The sequence below is a fragment of the Oncorhynchus mykiss genome, chromosome 6, assembly GCF_057628025.1.
Source record: "Oncorhynchus mykiss isolate SJ-2025 chromosome 6, ASM5762802v1, whole genome shotgun sequence".
Taxonomy (NCBI): Eukaryota; Metazoa; Chordata; class Actinopteri; order Salmoniformes; family Salmonidae; genus Oncorhynchus; species Oncorhynchus mykiss.
Genome location: NC_143027.1, coordinates 24,155,035 through 24,177,230, shown reverse-complemented (window position 1 = coordinate 24,177,230; position 22,196 = coordinate 24,155,035). Strand labels below are relative to the sequence as shown.

Below are 22,196 nucleotides of genomic sequence, written 5' to 3'. Positions count from 1 at the left end.
CAGCAAACTGAATTTGGTCAAAATTGTAGGAAATACATACATGTATACAAAATATAAGGTATGGCTAAGACAGGATATGCTCAAACGGCTGAGTCGACATCATTAGCTCTCTACAGAGGGTGATGGGACCCTAACTAGAGTAGAACAGAAATGATCTACACATGTTCAATTCCATTAATTACAAAAGAATGACAGTTACTGTATGACACATCACTCAAAATCAGCTGTCTTAAAATGACTTCAAATACAATGACCTGAGAACAGTAAACATGCCACTTGATCTACTGTTTAATATTGTCAGTAGTACTGCTTCAAATACATGTTTTTACCAATTAACTAATCAACTGTGGACCATGTAAAATATGTTTTTCATATCAAAGCCACAAATTTGAGTTTGAGTTACTTCCCATAAATCCACGGAGCAACAGCACCAAACACAAGCTTCACTATGGCAACAGTGAAAACAATATACTAATAGCAAACAAGTGACTGTTCAAGCAATTATGGCGTGTGTGTCATTGTATTAATAAAAACCACTTACTTAGAAATCTCACAGGGCATTACCCTCATTAATATGAACACCAGCACAATCTTACTACAACATTGTGGATGTTATCAATTGAAATATATAAATTAGAGAGTAAAAAACCCATAAATAAAAGCAATATCAAAATAGCATACATTCAGGTAGATCCATCTAAAACTAGAGTAGATTGCATAATCGTCCTCCAAGGTATGGGTCGTTACATGAAAACAGTGCCTTTTGGATCCCCTTGATATTCTAATTAGAAATTGTGCACCAATATTGAATTTAAAAGCCTATTATATTAAATGAAGTACCATTTAATATAGACCACATGGATAATTCAATAAATCCTATTTGTTTTATATGAATAAATACTTGCTAAAGTGCCAAAATTCAGCACTTTGGCATGTCCCTCCGTGCACCCTCTGTGACTTCTATGGAGGTCCCTCCGTGCACCCTCTGTGACTTCTATGGAGGTCCCTCCGTGCACCCTGTGTGACTTCTATGGAGGTCCCTCCGTGCACCCTCTGTGACTTCTATGGAGGTCCCTCCGTGCACCCTCTGTGACTTCTATGGAGGTCCCTCCGTGCACCCTCTGTGACTTCTATGGAGGTCCCTCCGTGCACCCTCTGTGACTTCTATGGAGGTCCCTCCGTGCACCCTGTGTGACTTCTATGGAGGTCCCTCCGTGCACCCTCTGTGACTTCTATGGAGGTCCCTCCGTGCACCCTCTGTGACTTCTATGGAGGTCCCTCCGTGCACCCTCTGTGACTTCTATGGAGGTCCCTCCGTGCACCCTCTGTGACTTCTATGGAGGTCCCTCCGTGCACCCTCTGTGACTTCTATGGAGGTCCCTCCGTGCACCCTCTGTAAATCCTATGGAGGTCCCTCCGTGCACCCTCTGTGACTTCTATGGAGGTCCCTCCGTGCACCCTCTGTGACTTCGAGGAAGTTTTTTACCCACTTAACCCCAACATTTCTCCACATATTCACCATCATTGTAAAGCCCTAGTTATTGTTGCTCTGAAAATGTCATTTCTGAAGATGATTATTTATTAGTGTTACCCATAGATAGGCTAGAAATGTTGTAACAACAAATACATACAAATGGGAAGCCTGCATTCAATTGCCACTCCCTGTTCCATTCCCCCTGTCAAAAGGGGATTTATGGCTGATTTTAAGATGAAATTCGCAACCCTGTTACTTTATTTGACATTTAAAAGGCACTTACTATAGTAATTGTTTTAATTGAACCTCTTGAGATGGGAAAACGTGTGCTCTTTATGACAGAATGCTAAAATGAGGTGAAATCCAAAGTTTTTTTTTTTTTTTTACCAAGTTACACTTCTTAAAAGGCACCGAATTGCTGGAACGACCCATATAATGATTTGAATATAAACAAAATTATTCACATTTAACAGACGCTGGATGCAGGGCATGCACTGCATTCCTTGATAGCCATACAATAATGCAGTACCACGGAATGACACACTCCATGCGTGCCCCTGCTTCAGCTCAGTTCCACATAACAGTTTGTTTCCTGCTCAATCAATAAGAACCCAAGCTTTGGGAGAGTAGCAGAAGTTTATGTGGCAGTTCATCTGAATGCAAGACCTGTGGCAATCAGTTATTTCACTAGATAACTTCTCCGCCACAGCTGAAAACCAGTGTGTGTGATATCAAACATCCCAGGAAAAGGATGTTACAGAATGGGTATCCTCTTCATTCTGGCTTATGAAGAAGTGATCTGGATGAGAAGAGAGTTCCTCTAGACATCACATGTAACAGACAACATGACAGGGAGCAGGGAGAGGCTGCCTTCCTTCTGTGGTCGCTTAGTTTTCCTACTCCATTGAGTCTGATACAGGACGCTGCTCTCCCCTTCAGACCCGGGCTCAGGCCCCAGGGAAGGCCCAATCTAGGGGGTCAGGATGAGGCTACCAGCCTCCACTCTTTCCTGCCGCTGGAAGGTGGCATGGGCCTGCTCCAGATCCAGAACCACTCCAAGTAGCCGAACCGCTGCAGCTTGCCTGTGCTTCAGGAGCTCCACGCTACAGTCTGCTCCATCTGGGGGAGAGAGAGAGATTTGAAGCAACGTGAATGCTTTAAATGACAGTACAAATGTCTAGGGAACCAACCTCTCTGACAGCTAAGGTGTTAAAACTGATCGAACTGCATATTAAAAAGGCACTGCTTTGACAGTCTCTCACCAGGGAGCAGCCCAGAGTTCACTCTATTCTCTTCCTCTGTGGTCATCTCAGCCTCCACCTCCACATACTGTTTCCTGTTAGCACACAGCACAGGACAGCACAGGGCACAGCACAGCACACTCACATTAACACACTGATCAACATGTTTAACAAAGTATGAAAGCATTGTGTGAGAGAGGCAGAACATAATCCACACTGATGTGTTCCTGAGTGACAGGCTATATTCTAATGAATAAGAGTAGTCCTAGTGTTACAATGTAGACCCCTTATGACAAGTAAATGAACTGCACCCTGTCTGTCTGTCTGTCTGTCTGTCTGTCTGTCTGTCTGTCTGTCTGAGAAGGTTTATCATAGCCTCCAAATGTCTCATGTCAAAGTGTATTCCACTGACCTGAGCTTGTCTCTTCCCTGAAGAAGCTGTTTGTAGATGGTCTGGGTCTCTGCGTCTGGATCTAATGGGTCACTCCAGTCGCCCAGAGTCACTGCAGAGTGAGTGCGACTGCAACCTGAAGCTGAACAAAAGAGAAGGGCCATACAGTGTATTCACTTTTCTAATTTCATATATAAAATGTTTCACCTTTATTTAACCAGGTAGATCAGTTGAGAACAAGTTCTCATTTACAACTGCGACCTGGCCAAGATAAAGCAAAGCAGTGTGACAAAAACAACAACACAGAGTTACACATAAACAAACGTACAGTCAATAACACAACAGAAGAATATATGTACAGTGTGTGCAAATTTAGAATAGTAGGCAGGTAAGGCAATAAATAGGCCATAGAGGTGAAATAATTACAATTTAGCATTAACACTGGAGTGATAGATGTGCAGATGATGATGTTCAAGTAGAGGGTGCAAAAGAGCAAGAGGATAAGTAACAATATGGGAATGAGATAGTTCGGTGTGCTATTTACAAATTGGCTGTGTACAGGTACAGTGATCGGTAAGCTGCTCTGACAGCTGATGCTTAAAGTTAGAGAGGGAGATATAAGACTCTCCAGCTTCAGTGATTTTTGCAATTCATTCAAGTCATTGGCAGCAGAGAACTGGAAGGAAAGGAAGTGTTGGCTTTGAGGATGACCAGTGAAATATACCTGCTGGAGCGCGTCCTATGGGTGGGTGCTGCTATGGTGACCAGTGAGCTGAGATAAGGCGGGGCTTTACCTAGCAAAGACTTATAGATGACCTGGTGCCAGTGGGTTTGGCGATGAATATGTAGTGAGGGCCAGCCAACGACAGCGTACAGGTCACAGTGGTGGGTAGTATATGGGGCTTTGGTGACAAAACTGATGGAACTGTGATAGACTGCGTCCAGTTTGCTGAGTAGAGTGTTGAAGGCTATTTTGTAAATGACATCGCCGAAGTCAAGGATCAGTAAGATAGTCAGTTTTACGAGGGTATGTTTGGAAGCATGAGTGAAGGAGGCTTTGTTGCGAAATAGAAAGCCGATTCTAGATTTAATTTTGGATTGGAATGCTTAATGTGAGTCTGGAAGGAGAGTTTACCATCTAACCAGACACCTAGGTATTTGTAGTTGTTCACATATTCTAAGTCAGAACCGTCCAGAGTAGTGATGCTAGTTGGGCGGGCGGCTGCGGGCAACAATTGGTTGAAGAATATGCATTTAGTTTTACGAGCATTTAAAAGCAGTTGGAAGCCACGAAAGGAGTGTTGTATGGCATATGGATCGTTTGGAGGTTTGTTAACACAGTGTCCAAAGAAGGGCCAGATGTAAACAGAATGGTGTCGTCTGCGTAGAGGTGGATCAGACAATCACCAGCAGCAAGAGCGACATTATTGATATATACAGAGAAAAGTATCGGCCCGAGAATTGAACCCTGTGGCACCCCCACAGAGACTTCCAGAGGTCCGGACAACAGGCCCTCCGATTTGACACACTGAACTCTATCTGAGAAGTAGTTGATGAACCAGGCGAGGCAGTCATTTGAGAAACCAAGGATATTGAGTCTGCCGATAAGAATGCGGTGATTGACAAGAGTCGAAAGCCTTGGCCAGGTCGATGAAAACGGCTGCACAGTACTGTCTTTTATCAATGCCGGTTATGATATCGTTTAGGACCTTGAGCGTGGCTGAGGTGCACCCATGACCAGCTCAGAAACCAGATTGGATAGTGGAGATGGTACGGTGGGATTCTAAATGGTTGGTGATCTGTTTATTAACTTGGCTTTCAAAGATTTTAGAAAGGCAGGGCAGGATGGATATTGGTCTATAACAGTTTGGTTCTAGAGTGTCACCCCCTTTGAAGATGGGGATTACCGCGGCATCTTTCTGATCTTTGGGGATCTCAGACGATACGAAAAAGAGGTTGAACGGGCTAGTAATTGGGGTTGCAACAATTCCAGGGGATAATTTTAGAAAGAGAGGGTCCATATTGTCTACGCTAGCTGATTCTTTCAGAATATCAGCTGTCTGGATTTGGGTGAAGGAGAAGCGGGGGGGGGGGGTTCTTGGGCAATTGCTGCAGGGGGTGCTGAGCTGTTGGCCGGGGTAGGGGAAGCCAGGTGGAAAGCATGGCCAGCCGAAGAAAAATGCTCAATGACATGATTGATTATTGTACATTTATCGGTGGTGACAGTGCATCCTATCGGTGGTGACAGGAGGTGCTCATATTCTCCATGGACTTTACAGTGTCCCAAAACTTTTGGGAATTAGTGCTACAGGATGCAAATTTCTGTTTGAAAAAGCTAGCCTTAGCTGACTGAGTACAGTGCCTTGCGAAAGTATTCGTCCCCCTTGAACTTTGCGACCTTTTGCCACATTTCAGGCTTCAAACATAAAGATATAAAACTGTATTTTTTTGCGAAGAATTTGACAAGTGGGACACAATCATGAAGTGGAACGACATTTATTGGATATTTCAAACTTTTTTAACAAATCAAAAACTGAAATATTGGGCGTGCAAAATGATTCAGTCCCCTTAAGTTAATACTTTGTAGCGCCACCTTTTGCTGCGATTACAGCTGTAAGTCGCTTGGGGTATGTCTCTATCAGTTTTGCACATCGAGAGACTGACATTTTTTCCCATTACTCATTGCAAAACAGCTCGAGCTCAGTGAGGTTGGATGGAGAGCATTTGTGAACAGCAGTTTTCAGTTCTTTCAACAGATTCTCGATTGGATTCAGGTCTGGACTTTGACTTGGCCATTCTAACACCTGGATATGTTTATTTTTGAACCATTCCATTGTAGATTTTGCTTTATGTTTTGGATCATTGTCTTGTTGGAAGACAAATCTCCGTCCCAGTCTCAGGTCTTTTGCAGACTCCATCAGGTTTTCTTCCAGAATGGTCCTGTATTTGGCTCCATCCATCTTCCCATCAATTTTAACCATCTTCCCTGTCCCTGCTGAAGAAAAGCAGGCCCAAACCATGATGCTGCCACCACCATGTTTGACAGTGGGGATGGTGTGTTCAGTGTGATGAGCTGTGTTGCTTTTACGCCAAACATAACGTTTTGCATTGTTGCCAAAAAGTTCAATTTTTGTTTCATCTGACCAGAGCACCTTCTTCCACATGTTTGGTGTGTCTCCCAGGTGGCTTGTGGCAAACTTTAAACGACACTTTTTATGGATATCTTTAAGAAATGGCTTTCTTCTTGCCACTCTTCCATAAAGACCAGATTTGTGCAATATACGACTGATTGTTGTCCTATGGACAGAGTCTCCCACCTCAGCTGTAGATCTCTGCAGTTCATCCAGAGTGATCATGGGCCTCTTGGCTGCATCTCTGATCAGTCTTCTCCTTGTATGAGCTGAAAGTTTAGAGGGACGGCCAGGTCTTGGTAGATTTGCAGTGGTCTGATACTCCTTCCATTTCAATATTATCGCTTGCACAGTGCTCCTTGGGATGTTTAAAGCTTGGGAAATATTTTTGTATCCAAATCCGGCTTTAAACTTCTTCACAACAGTATCTCGGACCTGCCTGGTGTGCACGCCCAATTTTTCAGTTTTTGATTTGTTAAAAAAGTTTGAAATATCTAATAAATGTCGTTCCACTTCAAGATTGTGTCCCACTTGTTGTTGATTCTTCACAAAAAAATACAGTTTTATATCTTTATGTTTGAAGCCTGAAATGTGGCAAAAGGTCGCAAAGATCAAGGGGGCCGAATACTTTCGCAAGGCACTGTATATTGGTTCCTGACTTCCCTGAAAAGTTGCATATCGCGGGGGCTATTCAATGCTAATGCAGAATGCCACAGGATGTTTTTGTGCTGGTCAAAGGCAGTCAAGTCTGAGGTGAACCAAGGGCTATATATGTTCTTAGTTCTCAATTTTTTGAATGGGGCATGCTTATTTAAGATGGTGAGGAAAGCACTTTTAAAGAGCAACCAGGCATCCTCTACTGATGTCCTCTACTGATGGGATGAGGTCAATATCCTTCCAGGATACCCGGGCCAGGTCGATTAGAAAGGCCTGCTTGCTGAAGTGTTTTAGGGAGCATTTGACAGTGATGAGGGGTAGTCGTTTGACCGCGGACCCATTACACATGCAGGCAATGAGGCAGTGATCGCTGAGATCCTGGTTGAAGACAGCAGAGTTGTATTTAGAGGGCAAGTTGGTCAGGATGATATCTAAGAGGGTGCCCATGGTTACGGATTTAGGGTTGTACCTGGTAGGTTCCTTAATAATTTGTGTGAGATTGGGGGCATCTAGTTTAGATTGTAGGATGGCCGGGGTGTTAAGCATATCCCAGTTTAGGTCACCTAACAGTACGAACTCTGAAGATAGACCGGGGGCAATTAAAACACATATGGTGTCCAGGGCACAGCTGGGGGCTGAAGGGGGTCTATAACAAGTGGCAATGGTGAGAGACTTGTTTCTGGAAAGGTGGATTTTAAAAGTAGAAGACAAAACTGTTTGGGCACAGACCCGGATAGCATGACAGAACTCTGCAGGCTATCTCTGCAGTAGATTGCAACTCCGCCCCGTTTGGCAGTTCTATCTTGTCGGAAGATGTTATAGTTAGGGATGGAAATTTCAGGATTTTTGGTGGCCTTCCTAAGCCAGGATTCAGACATGACTAGGAAATCAGGGTTGGTGGAGTGTGCTAAAGCAGTGAATAAAACAAACTTAGGGAGGAGGCTTCTAATGTTAACATGCCTGAAACCAAGGCTTTTACGGTTACAGAAGTCAACAAATGAGAGCGCCTGGGGAATGGGAGTGGTGCTGGGGGCTGCAGGGTTAACCTCTACATCACCAGAGGAACAGAGGAGGAGTAGGATAAGAGTACGGTAGAGACTATAAGAACTGGTCGTCTAGTGCGTTCAGAACAGAGAGTAAAAGTAGAAGATTTCTGGGCTCGGAAGAATAGATTCAAGGCATAATGTACAGACAAGGGTATGGTAATCTGTCTGTGAGATTCTAAGTCTCAGTGAGCAAATAAATATGTGCTGGTGTTAATAGTGCACATAAATGTGAGATAAAAAGATAATTATGAAGTGTTAAGGAAGCACTAACATGTTAAGTGTGGTACTTCAACAAAGATTCCTACATAAGTCAATGTTTTAATTACTTGCGCGATCAGCCTGTAGGCAGCAGGTCCACTTGCCACTTCGGTACACCCCTGGGTGGAAGGAGGGCAGCATGCGCCTGTTGTAGATACTGGCCTTCCTGATGGCTGACAGCCACTGGTTCAACTCATTCACATTCTGCAGACACAGACAGAGAGACACAACACTCAGGTCAGTCCCAGCATACGCACAAACCACAAAGAACAGTGATGAAAAGAAAGCACCACAAAGTCAACCCAGTCAAGGGTCAGTAGTGCTGTGGTCAGTAATAGTGTGGTCAGTGACTGGAGGTCTGTCAATACCTTGCACTGGGTATAGATGGTGTGCATCTGTCCATCGTTGTCCTGGGTGACGACCTGCAACACATGCTGCTGTTGGAAGGCATTCTCATCCACTCTCTCCACAGCACACACACACTGGATGGGGATGGAGGAGCGCACCTGCAGGATGCACAGATAACACAGTATCAGTATGCACACTAGAGGTCGACCAATTAATCGGAATGGCCGATTAATTAGGGCCGATTTCAAGTTTTCAGAACAATTGGAAATCGTTATTTATGGAGGCCGATTTTGCCGATTAAAAAAATATACAGATTTTTTTACACCTTTATTTAACTAGGCAAGTCAGTTAAGAACACATTCTTATTTTCAATGACGGCCTAGGAACGGTGGGTTAACTGCCTTGTTCAGGGGCAGAATGACAGATTTTTACCCTGTCAGCTAAGGGATTCAATCTTGCAACCTTACGGTTAACTAGTCCAACGCTCTAACCACCTGCCTCACGAGGAGCCTGCCTGTTACGCGAATGCAGTAAGAAGCCAAGGTAAGTTGCTAGCTAGCATTAAACTTATCTTATAAAAAACAATCAATCATAATCACTAGTTACATGGTTGATGATATTACTAGTTTATCTAGCGTGTCCTATGTTGCATATAATTGATGCGGTGCGCATTCGTGAAAAAGGGCTGTCGTTGCTCCAACGTGTACCTAACCATAAACATCAATGCCTTTCTTAAAATCAATACACAGAAGTAAATATTTTTAAACCTGCATATTTAGCTAAAAGAAATCAAGGTTAGCAGGCAATATTGACCAGGTGAAATTGTGTCACTTCTCTTGCGTTTATTGCATACAGAGTCAGGGTATATGCAACAGTTTGGGCCACCTGGCTCTTTGCGAACTAATTTGCCAGAATTTTTGAATTATGACATAACATTGAAGGTTGTGCAATGTAACAGCAATATTTAGACTTATGGATGCCACCCGTTAGATAAAATACGGAACGGTTCCGTATTTCACTGAAATAATAAACTTGTTTTCGAAATTATAGTTTCCGGATTCGACCATGTTAATGACCTGTGTGTTATTATGTTATAACTAAGTCTATGATTTGATAGAGCAGTCTGACTGAGCGATGGTAGGCACCAGCAGGCTCGTATTTCTGTGTGTTATTATGTAATAATTAAGTCTATGATTTGATAGAGCAGTCTGACTGAGCGATGGTAGGCACCAGCAGGCTCGTATTTCTGTGTGTTATTATGTTATAACTAAGTCTATGATTTGATAGAGCAGTCTGACTGAGCGATGGTAGGCACCAGCAGGCTCGTATTTCTGTGTGTTATCATGTTATAACTAAGTCTATGATTTGATAGAGCAGTCTGACTGAGCGATGGTAGACACCAGCAGGCCGGTAAGCATTCCTTCAAACAGCACTTTTGTGCGTTTTGCCAGCAGCTCTTCGCAATGCTTCAAGCATTGCGCTGTTTATGACTTCAAGCCTATCAACTCCCGAGATTAGGCTGGTGTAACCGATGTGAAATGGCTAGCTAGTTAGCAGGGAGTGCGCTAATAGCGTTTCAAACGTCACACCCTCTGAGACTTGGAGTAGTTGTTTCCCTTGCTCTGCATGGGTAACGCTGCTTCGAGGGTGGCTCTTGTCAATGTGTTCCTGGTTCGAGCCCAGGTAGCGGCAAGGAGAGGGATGGAAGCTATACTGTTACACTGGCAATACTTAAGTGCCTATAAGAACATCCAATAGTCAAAGGTATATGAAATACAAATTGTATAGAGAGAAATGGTCCTATAATTCCTATAATAACTACAACCTAAAACTTCTTACCTGGGAATATTGAAGACTCATGTTAAAAGGAACCACCAGCTTTCATATGTTCTCATGTTCTGAGCAAGGAACTTAAACGTTAGCTTTCTTACATGGCAACAAATTGCACTTTTACTTCCTTCTCCAACACTTTGCTTTTGCATTATTTAAACCAAATTGAACATGTTTCATTATTTATTTGAGGCTAAATTGATTTTATTGAAGTATTATATTAAGTTATAAGTGTTCATTCAGTATTGTTGTAATTGTCATTATTACAAGAAAAGAAAAGAAATTGGCTGATTAATCGGTATCGGCTTTTTTGGTCCTCCAATAATCTGTGTCGAAAAATCATAATCGGTCTAACTCTAAAGCACACAGCTCCAAATCAAATCAAATCAAATTTTATTTGTCACATACACATGGTTAGCAGATGTTAATGCGAGTGTAGCGAAATGCTTGTGCTTCTAGTTCCGACAATGCAGTAATAACAAGTAATCTAACTAACAATTACAAAACTACTGTCTTGTACACAGTGTAAGGGGATAAAGAATATGTACATAAGGATATATGAATGAGTGATGGTACAGAGCAGCATAGGCAAGATACAGTAGATGGTATCGAGTACAGTATGTACAAATGAGATGAGTATGTAAACAAAGTGGCATAGTTTAAAGTGGCTAGTGATACATGTATTACATAAGGATACAGTCGATGATATAGAGTACAGTATATACGTATGCATATGAGATGAATAATGTAGGGTAAGTAACATTATATAAGGTAGCATTGTTTAAAGTGGCTAGTGATATATTTACATCATTTCCCATCAATTCCCATTATTAAAGTGGCTGGAGTTGAGTCAGTGTCAGTGTGTTGGCAGCAGCCACTCAGTGTTAGTGGTGGCTGTTTAACAGTCTGATGGCCTTGAGATAGAAGCTGTTTTTCAGTCTCTCGGTCCCAGCTTTGATGCACCTGTACTGACCTCGCCTTCTGGATGATAGCGGGGTGAACAGGCAGTGGCTCGGGTGGTTGATGTCCTTGATGATCTTTATGGCCTTCCTGTGACATCGGGTGGTGTAGGTGTCCTGGAGGGCAGGTAGTTTGCCCCCGGTGATGCGTTGTGCAGACCTCACTACCCTCTGGAGAGCCTTACGGTTGAGGGCGGTGCAGTTGCCATACCAGGCGGTGATACAGCACGCCAGGATGCTCTCGATTGTGCATCTGTAGAAGTTTGTGAGTGCTTTTGGTGACAAGCCAAATTTCTTCAGCCTCCTGAGGTTGAAGAGGCGCTGCTGTGCCTTCTTCACGATGCTGTCTGTGTGAGTGGACCAATTCAGTTTGTCTGTGATGTTGCACTCCTGTATTACTCTTTGTAGGCAATTTTCTGATGCAGGCAAATACACATCAAAGGAATCATTCAGTTATCAGCTATTCCTCAGGGGAGTTTAGGCCCGGCTTCAAGTGCCACCCTTATGGGTACAGTAGATAGAGTATGTCTGCTTTCATCCTTCCTCTACTTTTTATTGAGCATTAAGCAATTCAAGACCATTTCACAAAGAAAAAGGACTGAAGAGAAAAGAGTGGTGGAGAGATGGAGAAGAAAGTGGGAGAAAGCAGGGCAGGAGAAAAATGTCAGAAAGGCTGCTATAACGTACAGGTATAAATCAGCCGCTTCCATGGGAAGCCTGCCTCACTCAGGCTAGAGCACAGTGGGAGGGGATATGGTCCACAGTTGGATTTGCAATGTTAGTATGAATATCCACAGCCTTCAATGAACCTAGCATTTATTCCAGCCACACAAAGGAAGAAGTCCGCTCAAAGAGAACCCTCTTTCACTGGCCTTTTCTCCACATCTCTCTTCCTCTGACCCCCCCCCCCCCCCCCCCCCTATTTCTATCCCTCTCTTTCGTGCCCCCCCCCTCTCTCGTTCTCTTTCTCGCTCGCTCTCTGCCCCTCTCTCTTCCTTCCCCTTCTACCCCCTATCATTCTCTCTCCCTAATCCCCACTCCTGTCCTGGACTGGCTAGGCAAATGAGAGAAGCTCATTATCAAAAGACTGGGCATCACATGATAATAGCCTCCCTACTAATGATGTTCTCATACAGAGAGAAACACAAATAAGGCAGACGAGTGATTCAAAGGCTTTTTTTCATGAGGCAGGATGACGATCAAACACCCTTTGAAGGGTACAGGAGCCAATTCATCACCAGAGGAAATGGTGTTACCTTGTTATAATGAGTTACTTTCAGAGGACTTAATGTTTTCTTGTTTGTCTTTATCTGATGTAAAAGAATGGAGGAATTGCCAATAGAGCTGGTTATGGGTAGGATTGTGTATGTATGGTCAGACCTGCCAGGGATCCGGGGTCTTGGCATAGGACAGTGTCTCACTGCTCAGCCAGAAGTATCGCTTCTTGAAGGAAAAGCGGGACAGGAGCTGGGGGCTTTCGGCCTTGTGCTTCTGGAGATAGCCCTCCTTCACTGTCACTGAGGGAAGGAACACAGCCCTCTGGGGCACCTCTGACACTGCAGACAGACAGAGGGAGAAAGAGAAAAGAGAGGGGAAGGAGAGGAAGAAAAATATGGAACAGGAACAGTGATGGAGGGGAAGAGAGTGAGAGAAAGGAAGAGAGAAATAAGATGGGTGAAAAGGGGAGCACAGAAACAGAAGTTCTACGTTTTATCGATATGTCCACAAGGTAGAGCTGTAGCAGTACAGTTATGGTTAATGTGTACATATTGTTGAATTACATTACAGCACATGATGCATTATCTCGTTGTACATCATTGTTTGTGTCATCTTGCCTCCCTTGTCACCCTTGTGTTCAGCACACCCGTGTTCATTTTGTCAAAAATAGTGATAAAAATGCTTGGACTGAAACAGGTGCTGGTACTCATGTTGGGTACCGGTACTGTTCATATTTAGGTGCAGGAGCTCCACAATACTATTGAGCTAATATTATATTAGGTGAAACAGGAGCTCGCGCAGTAGAACATTTGAGGTGCAGGTGCCAGATCCCCCCTTTGCGTGAACACGCACACACTCAATTCTTCATTGCTGCGACTTGCTAGTTGAGATTTCTGCTCTTCACCCCGTTGTCAGTTTAGCCTACATTTCACTGATCTTAGTAACACATAGCATTTTTTATTTGTGTCCTTCAAGGCAGCCATCAATGATCACGTTAGTCTGCATTTCATTATTTATTTTTTTGGCGGTTTGATCGAGGGGTAGGCAACAGTAATGTCTGCAGTTTTCAGGTTGGCTATTTGTTTCAAATGCATTAGTCTATCAATAAATATCTTTGCCAAAATTCGTCATCTCTCCCATGTCTTATTCGACTAGTAGTTGTTCTGAAATGTTTAATGCTTGCCTACATTTTACTCCCTCCTCTATGTTTAATATAACACACACACATTCATTATTAATTCCGGTTGCCTATCCTGACGTGAAGTTGGTTCTGTAGAAAGTATTTGACTCTGATGTGTGCCACAGAAAGTATTTGACTCTGATGTGTGCCACAGAAAGTATTTGACTCTGATGTGTGCCACAGAAAGTATTTGACTCTGATGTGTGCCACAGAAAGTATTTGATTCTTGTCAGAAAGTTAATTAAGGAAATTAGAAAGGTTAGGGTTCGGCAAGGCCATTTTCTTGCCTGATGAAATGTAGGCAAGCAATAAACATTTCAGAACAACAAGTTGAATAAGGCATGGGATAGATGACGAATTTTGGCAAAGATGTTTATTTATAGACTAATACACTTGGAACAAAGACTATTACTGACTAAATATACACAGAATAAACTATAAAAAAAAAAATTCTTCAGTTGACTAAAATGAGACGAGACAAAAAATATCTCTGTGACTAAAATCAGACTCCTAAGTGGACTGGACAATAATATTTGGAGAAATTGAGAGCTTTTCAGTGATAAGCACAAGGAATATTAGCAGCACAGATGCGCCGCGCAGTTCTGTTCAACAATGGGAGGACCGCACACATCAGCTGCTTAGGAGCAAGCGATGTGTGGGAAGACAGGCAGACAGGCTCTGCTCCTGCTCCGATTATACACATCGCGCAGGCGACTCTCTTGCTTCCCTATAGATAACTAGTCACCACCAGCCTTCTAGTCAGCTACCCATTGCCTGGTTGGGAAAAGCTGCTTTAAGTGAGGGTTGAACATATGCTTGGCCTATCATGAGGGTGTCTGTGTGTGTTAGAAGTAACATTAGCGGAAAGGCTATGGCTAACCTTGGGTATAGGCAGTTATCATGAGTTGTGGGGGACACATATAGAACGTGGTGTAGCAAAACAGACTGTCTTTGTTGGAACTCAAACTTAGCAATAATAGGAACCAGATGTGTGATAACGGTATCTAGGGTACGAGTACATAGATATTCTACACAGCAACAGTTACATCTATCAATTGGAGCGTCAAGAGGCTGGGACCAGCCTGTGTGCCAACGATAGGCTGAGTAAGTTTAAACCACACTTGGTCTCTACTCTGACAGGCCAGCTCGGAAGCAGGAACTACTTCTGTCAAAGTATTAAAGAAGATACCGTTAGGGTGTTGTCCAGTTCTCTGTTTGCCCTGCGAGGTGTGACAGAGAGCCCGTATATACGAAATCCGCATTTACCATTTATTGCTTGAGTTAAATAAATACTTGAAGGAAAATTGATGACTCTGAATTACACTTTATCCCGATACCAGATTAGATTGACGCAACCCTTTACATTTAAGAAATTAAAAACCACACTGGGTTTAATAGTAAAACAACAGTCTATGTTTTTCTATCCCTTGAGTATCCCACTTTCCCCACTGAATTTCATAGCCAGGTTCTGTAACCAACGTAGCAAAGTCTCCCTCTTTTCCTCAGAGAAAACGGCTTGATTCTAGCCCTTACCATTCAAACGATATGACCCATAATATCAACGCTATGATTTTTTTCTTTCTATCGTGCATTGGAGAGCCGTATTTTACATCCATTAAGCACATTGCAGGCTGTTCTAAACGAGGCTACTTCCGGACCGGACTGTTAATAATTTGTTTAGGCTACACCTTGTTCAGTCATGTTACCTCATTAGCTAGCTATGGCCAACCTGGGACACGTTCAGCAGGACTCAACCTTTTGGAACGTTCAGATATCGTATCTCTATATAGAACAAACATGCCTCTAATATGTTGAATATGGAATAACTCTATTCATGGGTTTTATCTGGCCCTGTAACATTACTAGTAGCCTATATGTAAACATTTGGAGGCACAGAAAGAAAAGGGATAGCAAACAATTGATTGACTAAATTCCTCTTGCCACTACACTATATCTGACTGGGTAAATAACTTTATTTAGATTTAATGTTAACCCAGTGACTCAAACCTGAACACTTGGACCAGGACTCGAGCACTGGGACTTGGACTTAGGGATTTAGGGACTTCGGGAGCACAGGCGTCTTGAGACTTGATTCGGACTTGAGGTTCAGTGACTACTACATCACTGGGCAAAACAGTCATTATCTCCCATTTTACTTGTGGACACCAATGTGGCTGCAGTGTCTGTGGAACCTTGATAACAATGGCAATGACGTGACTGAATGACGGAGGTGCAACCCATCCGGACGAAGGTGCAATCCTTCGGCAATACTTTGCGGAACCATCTGGTGATTGTGCAGCTCTTTTTCTGCACTTGCTTGTGTCTGTTTGTTTTGTATGTAATGTGCAATATCTATTTACTATGAATTATTTCATACAGTATTTCTGCTGTTGGGAAGAGAATAGGAAGTTATGCAGAAAAAAACATGTTGGTAGGACAAGGCTATGTATGTTTTTGCCACTATAGGTTGAGGCAAATGTGTTGTGACTAAAATTAAAGGGCATTTTGTTGAATAAAATGGCCGACTATTTTAGTCATTTTAACAATAACTAATAACTAACAATAACAATTATTCAAATTACAAAAATGTGACTTAATGATATTTTAGTCAAAATGACTAAGACTAGACTAAATCTAAAACAGAGTGCCAAAATGAACACGGGCACACCCTCAGACAGATGGAACGATACAAATCCACTCCTGCATAACACATTCACATCAAGTGTATTAAATGTCAAAGTGGCCTTTTAGGGAGAGCCCAGTGGCTGAGATGACATGGAGATTGGAATATGATATTCCAGAGGGATAAGATGGATCACAACAACAGACTCGCTGACAAGCGACGTTTAAAAAAGTGCATAGGTGTGCTATGTATACAGTGTGGTGTGTAGGGGTGGCGAGGGCTCCACAGTTCAACGCGCAGCCCACCGCTCTCCATTTTAGTCCCAGTATCAGCTCCCAGCTGCCTATGAATATTTCACCACTGGGTTTATTGTATCTATTGATACCAGCAATAACTGGCCTTGCCATATTGGCACCTGGCAGGTTAGCCTGCCAGGATAGGAGCCCAGCCAAGCTCTGCTCCCCCCCTCCCCCCAGTGGCTCTACCTTATCGCTGATCTCTACGGTTATCTGCTTGCTCTTCAGCAGGCTACTGATACATTACTACTAGGGCCTAGAGTTTCCCCCTGGTAAGGTGACATGGTGAGGAAAAACTCCAGGTCTTATGGGGACGCAGGTAGTCTAGTGGTTAGAGCATTGGGCCAGTAACCGAAATGTCGATAAATCAAATCCCCGAGCTGACAAGGTAAAAATCTGTCATGCTGCCCCTGAACAAGGCAGTTAACCCACTGTTCCTAGGCCGTCATTGTAAATAAGAATTTGTTCTTAATTGACTTGCCTAGTTAAATAAAGGCTGAATAAACAGTGTCCTGCTGGTGCTTCTTACCGCTATCAATGTCGATGAGCTTGTCCAGGAAGTCTTTAACAGAGGCCACGCTATAAAGGATGATGGGATGCAAGGGCTCCATCCACAGCTCCTTACCGTGGCCCAGCTGCAAACCCAGGTTCCCCACACTCTGCACTGCCTGGCGCATAGAGAAACACAGCCATGTTCACCCACCACTCTCTACTGTAACCATAACTTACCATCTGTGTCAAATGGGCAGGGAGTGCCGTTATCAATTCTGATATTAAATGAGCAGCACAGTATCATCAGGATGTGCTTATGGTTCCTGTAACAGACTACTACACCTCTCTCTCTCTATGTGTCTCTGAGTAACATCAAACATCCCAGTGAGCAGGCTTGCTGTGAGGCCCTCTTTGTCCTGCCCACACCTGGCATGGGAACCTCTCTGAAGGACCCCTCTCTGAAGCTCTGCTTTGAACCCAAGCCTGGCCGCACACAGATGTAAAAATAGACCATTCTCTGTAGAGGACCCATAGCAACAGGACTTCAGCACCACGGACAGCAACTCTATTCTCCACAGCTGTTTCACTGTGCGGGACTGTGTGGCACTGTTGTAGGATAAAAACTGTTTGTGCATGTGTGTGCGTATGCGTGTGTGTGTGTCCGTATGAGTGTGTGCGTGCAAGGGCACAGTACCTTGGCCAGTAGTAACAGTGTCCTGCTGGTGCGTGTATCTGCATGCTGGTCCCTCAGGTGAAAGAGCTTGGGTGTGAGGATAGCAGGGGCAAGGAAACGCAGGAAGAAAAACCCACTGATGGCCAGATACTTCACATCCTAAGGGGAGAGGGCCAGGAGGGAAGGTGTGCAACAGAGATGAATAAAATAAATGCACTGACAACATCCCCATGTCTATTCACTATCCAGCAATGAAAACACGTCTTCATCTAGGTGACCTTTGTAGCTGAATTTGACCCTTGACCTCTGGGTTTGAAACAGACCTCATTTTCTGACTCAGGGAACTGCTCCTCCACCCTCTTGTGCAGCTGTTTGAAGGCCACCCTCATGACAGGTGGACACTGGGTAACTGACCCAATGATGGACTCCACGATGTTAGACAGATAGCCCTGCAGCATCTCCACACTGCTCTCCCTCACCTCAGCCTCAGACACCGCACCTTTAAATGAGATACGCCTCCAGAGAGAGAGGGGTCAGTGTTACATTGAACTTAAATGTATACTGACAATTCAAAAGAGCTCTGAAACACAAAGGCCTGCGGGAACCATACTGTGAACATTGTCACTAATTATGAAGTCTGTGCACTGGCCAAATCAATACATCAACATCTATCAAATCAAATAACATGTTATTGATCACATACACATGGTTAGCAGATGTTATTGCGAGTGTAGCGAAATGCTTGTGCTTCTAGATCCGACAGTGCAGCAGTAACTAACAGGCAATATCTAATAATTCCACAACAAAACCTAAAACACACAATCTTGTAAAGGAATGGGATAAGATTATATAAGTATAAAATATATGGATGAGCAGTGACAGAGCAGCTAAAATGCAATAGATAGTAAGAATAGATAGTGAAGGATACAGTATACAGTATATACATATGAGATGAGTAATGTGAGATATGTAAACATTCTTAAAATGGCATTATTAAAGTGACTAGTGTTCCATTTTTTTAAGTGGCCAATGATATCAGTCTGTAGGAAGGCAGCCGCCTCTCTGTGCTGTTAGCTGTTTAACAATCTGATGTCCTTGAGATAGAAGCTGTTTTTCAATCTCTCTGTCCCAGCTTTGATGCACCTCTACTGACCTCGCCTTCTGGATGGAAGCTGGGTGAACATGCAGTGGCTCGGATGGTTATTGTCCTTGATCTTTTTTTCCTTCCTGTGACATCGGGTGTTGTAGGTGTCCTGGAGGGCAGGTAGTTTTCCCCTGGTGATGCGTTGTGCAGACCGCACCACACTCTGGAGAGCGCTGCGGTTGTGGGCGGTGCAGTTGCTGTACCAGGCGGTGATACAGCCCGACAGGATGCTCTCAATTGTGCACCTGCAAAAGTTAGTGAGGGTTTTCGGTGACAAGCCACATTTTTTCAGCCTCCTGAAGTTGCGCATTCTTCGCAAAACACTGTCTGTGTGCGTTGACCATTTCAGTTTGTCGGTGATATGTATATCGAGGAACTTTCCACCTTCTCCACTGCTGTCCCATAAATGTGGCTAGAGGAGTGCTACCTTTGATGTTTCCTGAAGTCCACGATCATCTCTTTTGTATTGCTGACATTGAGTGAGAGGTTATTTCCTTGACACCACACTCCGTGGGCCCTCACCTCCTCCCTGTAGGCTGTCTCGTCGTAATGGTCATCATGCCTACCACTGTTGTGTCGTCTGCAAACTTGATGATTGAGTTGGAGGCGTGCATGGCCACACAGTCGTGAGTGAACAGGGAATACAGGAGGGGGCTGAGAACGCACCCTTGTGGGGCCCCAGTGTTGAGGATCAGCGGAGTGGAGATGTTGTTTCCTACTTTCACCACCTGGGGACGGCCCGTCAGGAAGTCTAGGACCCAGTTGCACAGGGCGGGGTCGAGACCCAGGGTCTCGAGCTTAATGAAGAGTTTGGAGGGTACTGTAGTGTTGAATGCTGAGCTGTAGTCAATGAACAGCATGCTTACATAGGTATTCCTCTTGTCCAGATGGGATAGGGCAGTGTGCAGTGTGATGGTGATTGCATCGTCTGTGGACCGATTGGGGGCGGTAAGCAAATTGGACTAAGTCTAGGGTGGCAGGTAGGGTGGAGTTGATATGATCCTTGACTAGTCTCTCAAATCACTTTAAGATGACAGAAGTGAGTGCTACGGGGCGACAGTAATTTATTTAAGTTACCTTAGCTTTCTTGGGAACAGGAGCAATGGTGGCTATCTTTAAGCATGTGGGGACAGCAGACTGGGATAGGGATGGATTGAACATGTCCGTAAACACACCAGCCAGCTGGTCTGCGCATGCTCTGAGAACGCAGCTAGGGATGCCGTCTGGGCCGGCAGTCATGCAAGGGTTAACACGTTTAAATGTTTTACTCACGTTGGCCATGGAGGAGAGCCCACAGTTTTTGGTAGCGGGCCGCATCGGTGGCACTGTATTGTCCTCAAAGCGCGCAAAGAAGTTGTTTAATTTGTCTGGAAGCAAGACGTCGATGTCCACGACGGGGCTGGTTTTCTTTTTGTAATCTGTGATTGTCTGTAGACCCTGCCACATACGTCTCGTGTTTGAGCCGTTGAATTGCGACTCTTTGTCTCTATACTGACACTTTGCTTGTTTGATTGCCTTATGGAGGGAATAACTACACTGTTTGTATTGGGCCATATTTCCAGTCGCCTTGCCATGATTAAATGCGGTGGTACGTGCTTTCAGTTTTGCACAAACGCTGCCATGAATCCACGGTTTCTGATTAGGGAAGGTTAGGGAAGTTTCTGGTTAGGGAAAGTACAACATCTTCTATACACTTCCTTATAAACTTGCTCACCGAGTCAGAGTATACGTCAATGTTATTTTCTGAGGCTACCCGGAACATATCCCAGTCCACATAATCAAAGCAATCTTGAGCGTGGAATCTGATTGGTCAGACCAGCGTTGGATAGACCTAAGCACGGGCGCTTCCTGCCTATAGGAGGGGAGCAACAAGATGGAGTCACAGTCAGATTTGCCAAAGAAGGGGCGGGGGAGGGCCTTGTATGCATCGCAGAAGTTAGAGTAGCAACGGTCGAGCGTGTTACTCGCTCGTGTAATGCAATCGATATGCAGATAGAATTTAGGTATCCTTGTTCTCAAATTAGCTTTGCTAAAATCCCCAGCTACAAAAAATGCAGCCTCAGGATATATGGTTTCCAGTTTGCATAAAGTCCAGTGAAGTTCCTTGATGGCCGTCTTGGTATCCAATTTCAGGGGGATATACACGCTGTGACGATAACTGAGGGAGAGTTCTCTTGGGAGATAATACTGTCAGCATTTGATTGTGAGGGATTCTACGTCAGGTGAACAAAAAGACTTGAGTTCTTGTATGTTGTTACAATTACACCATGAGACGTTAATCATGAAACATACACCCCGCCCTTCTTCTTACCGGAGAGATGTTTGTTCCTGTCAGCACGATGCACTGAAAATCCCGTTGGCTGTACAGACTCCGACAGCATGTCCCCAGCTAGCCATATCTCCGTGAAACAGAGTATGTTCCAATCCCGGATATGTCTTTGGAAAGCAACTCTTGCTCTGATTTTGTAGATTTTGTTAACTAGGGACTGGACATCAGCGAGTAATATACTCGGAAGCGGTGGGTGGTGTGCTCGCATCCGAAGCCTCACTAAAAGACCGCTCTGGCACCCTCTCCTCCGTTTTGGGTCAGCCTCTGGAATCAGTTCAAATGCCCTGGGGAGGTGCAGACAAAGGATCCGCTTTGGGAATGTCGTATTCCTGGTCGTAGTGCTGGTTGTGCTGGTAAGTTGACGTCTCTGTCACGCCTTGACCATAGAGAACCTTTTTATTGTCTATTTTGGTTAGGTCGGACTGTGACTAGGGTGGGTAATCTAGGTTGTTTTATTTCTATGTTGGCCTGGTATGGTTCCCAATCAGAGGCAGCTGTTTAGCGTTGTCTCTGATTGGGGATCATATTTAGGCAGCCATTTTCCCACTGGGTTTTTGTGGGATCTTGTTTTGAGTTAGTGCATGTAGCACCTCTGATGTTACGGTTCGTTGTTTGTTTCTTTTTTGGTTTGGAAGTTTCGCTTGAATAAATATGTGGAACTTTAATTACGCTGCGCGTTGATCCGTCTCTCCACACAACCGGGACAGTGTCTCTGATATCCGATCGTTCTTCCCAGCTGTATGTAATAACACTTAAGGTTTTCTGGGCTAATAATGTAAGTAAATGTAAATAACACATACAAAAAAATACTTCATAGTTTCCTAAGGACTAGAAGCGAAGCTGCCATCTCTATCGGCGCCATCTTGTCAATCAGGCGCCATCTTGTCAATCAGGTGCCATCTTATA

The 22,196-nt window shown here is 44.0% G+C and overlaps 1 protein-coding gene across 1 annotated transcript in view; it reads right to left on the bottom strand.

Moving 5' to 3' along the window:
• Positions 1-276: 276 nt before the first annotated feature.
• Positions 277-22,196, bottom strand: part of LOC110525573 (rasGAP-activating-like protein 1) — a 38,520-nt gene continuing 16,600 nt past the window's right edge. The window contains exons 13-21 of the mRNA XM_021605789.3: positions 18,141-18,333; positions 17,839-17,976; positions 17,182-17,320; positions 12,716-12,891; positions 8,567-8,704; positions 8,267-8,402; positions 3,128-3,248; positions 2,737-2,810; positions 277-2,593 (exon numbers count right to left, since the gene is read on the bottom strand). Coding sequence (XP_021461464.2) covers positions 2,445-2,593; positions 2,737-2,810; positions 3,128-3,248; positions 8,267-8,402; positions 8,567-8,704; positions 12,716-12,891; positions 17,182-17,320; positions 17,839-17,976; positions 18,141-18,333 — 1,264 coding nt within the window. The 3' untranslated portion in view covers positions 277-2,444. The remainder of the gene's footprint in view (positions 2,594-2,736; positions 2,811-3,127; positions 3,249-8,266; positions 8,403-8,566; positions 8,705-12,715; positions 12,892-17,181; positions 17,321-17,838; positions 17,977-18,140; positions 18,334-22,196) is intronic.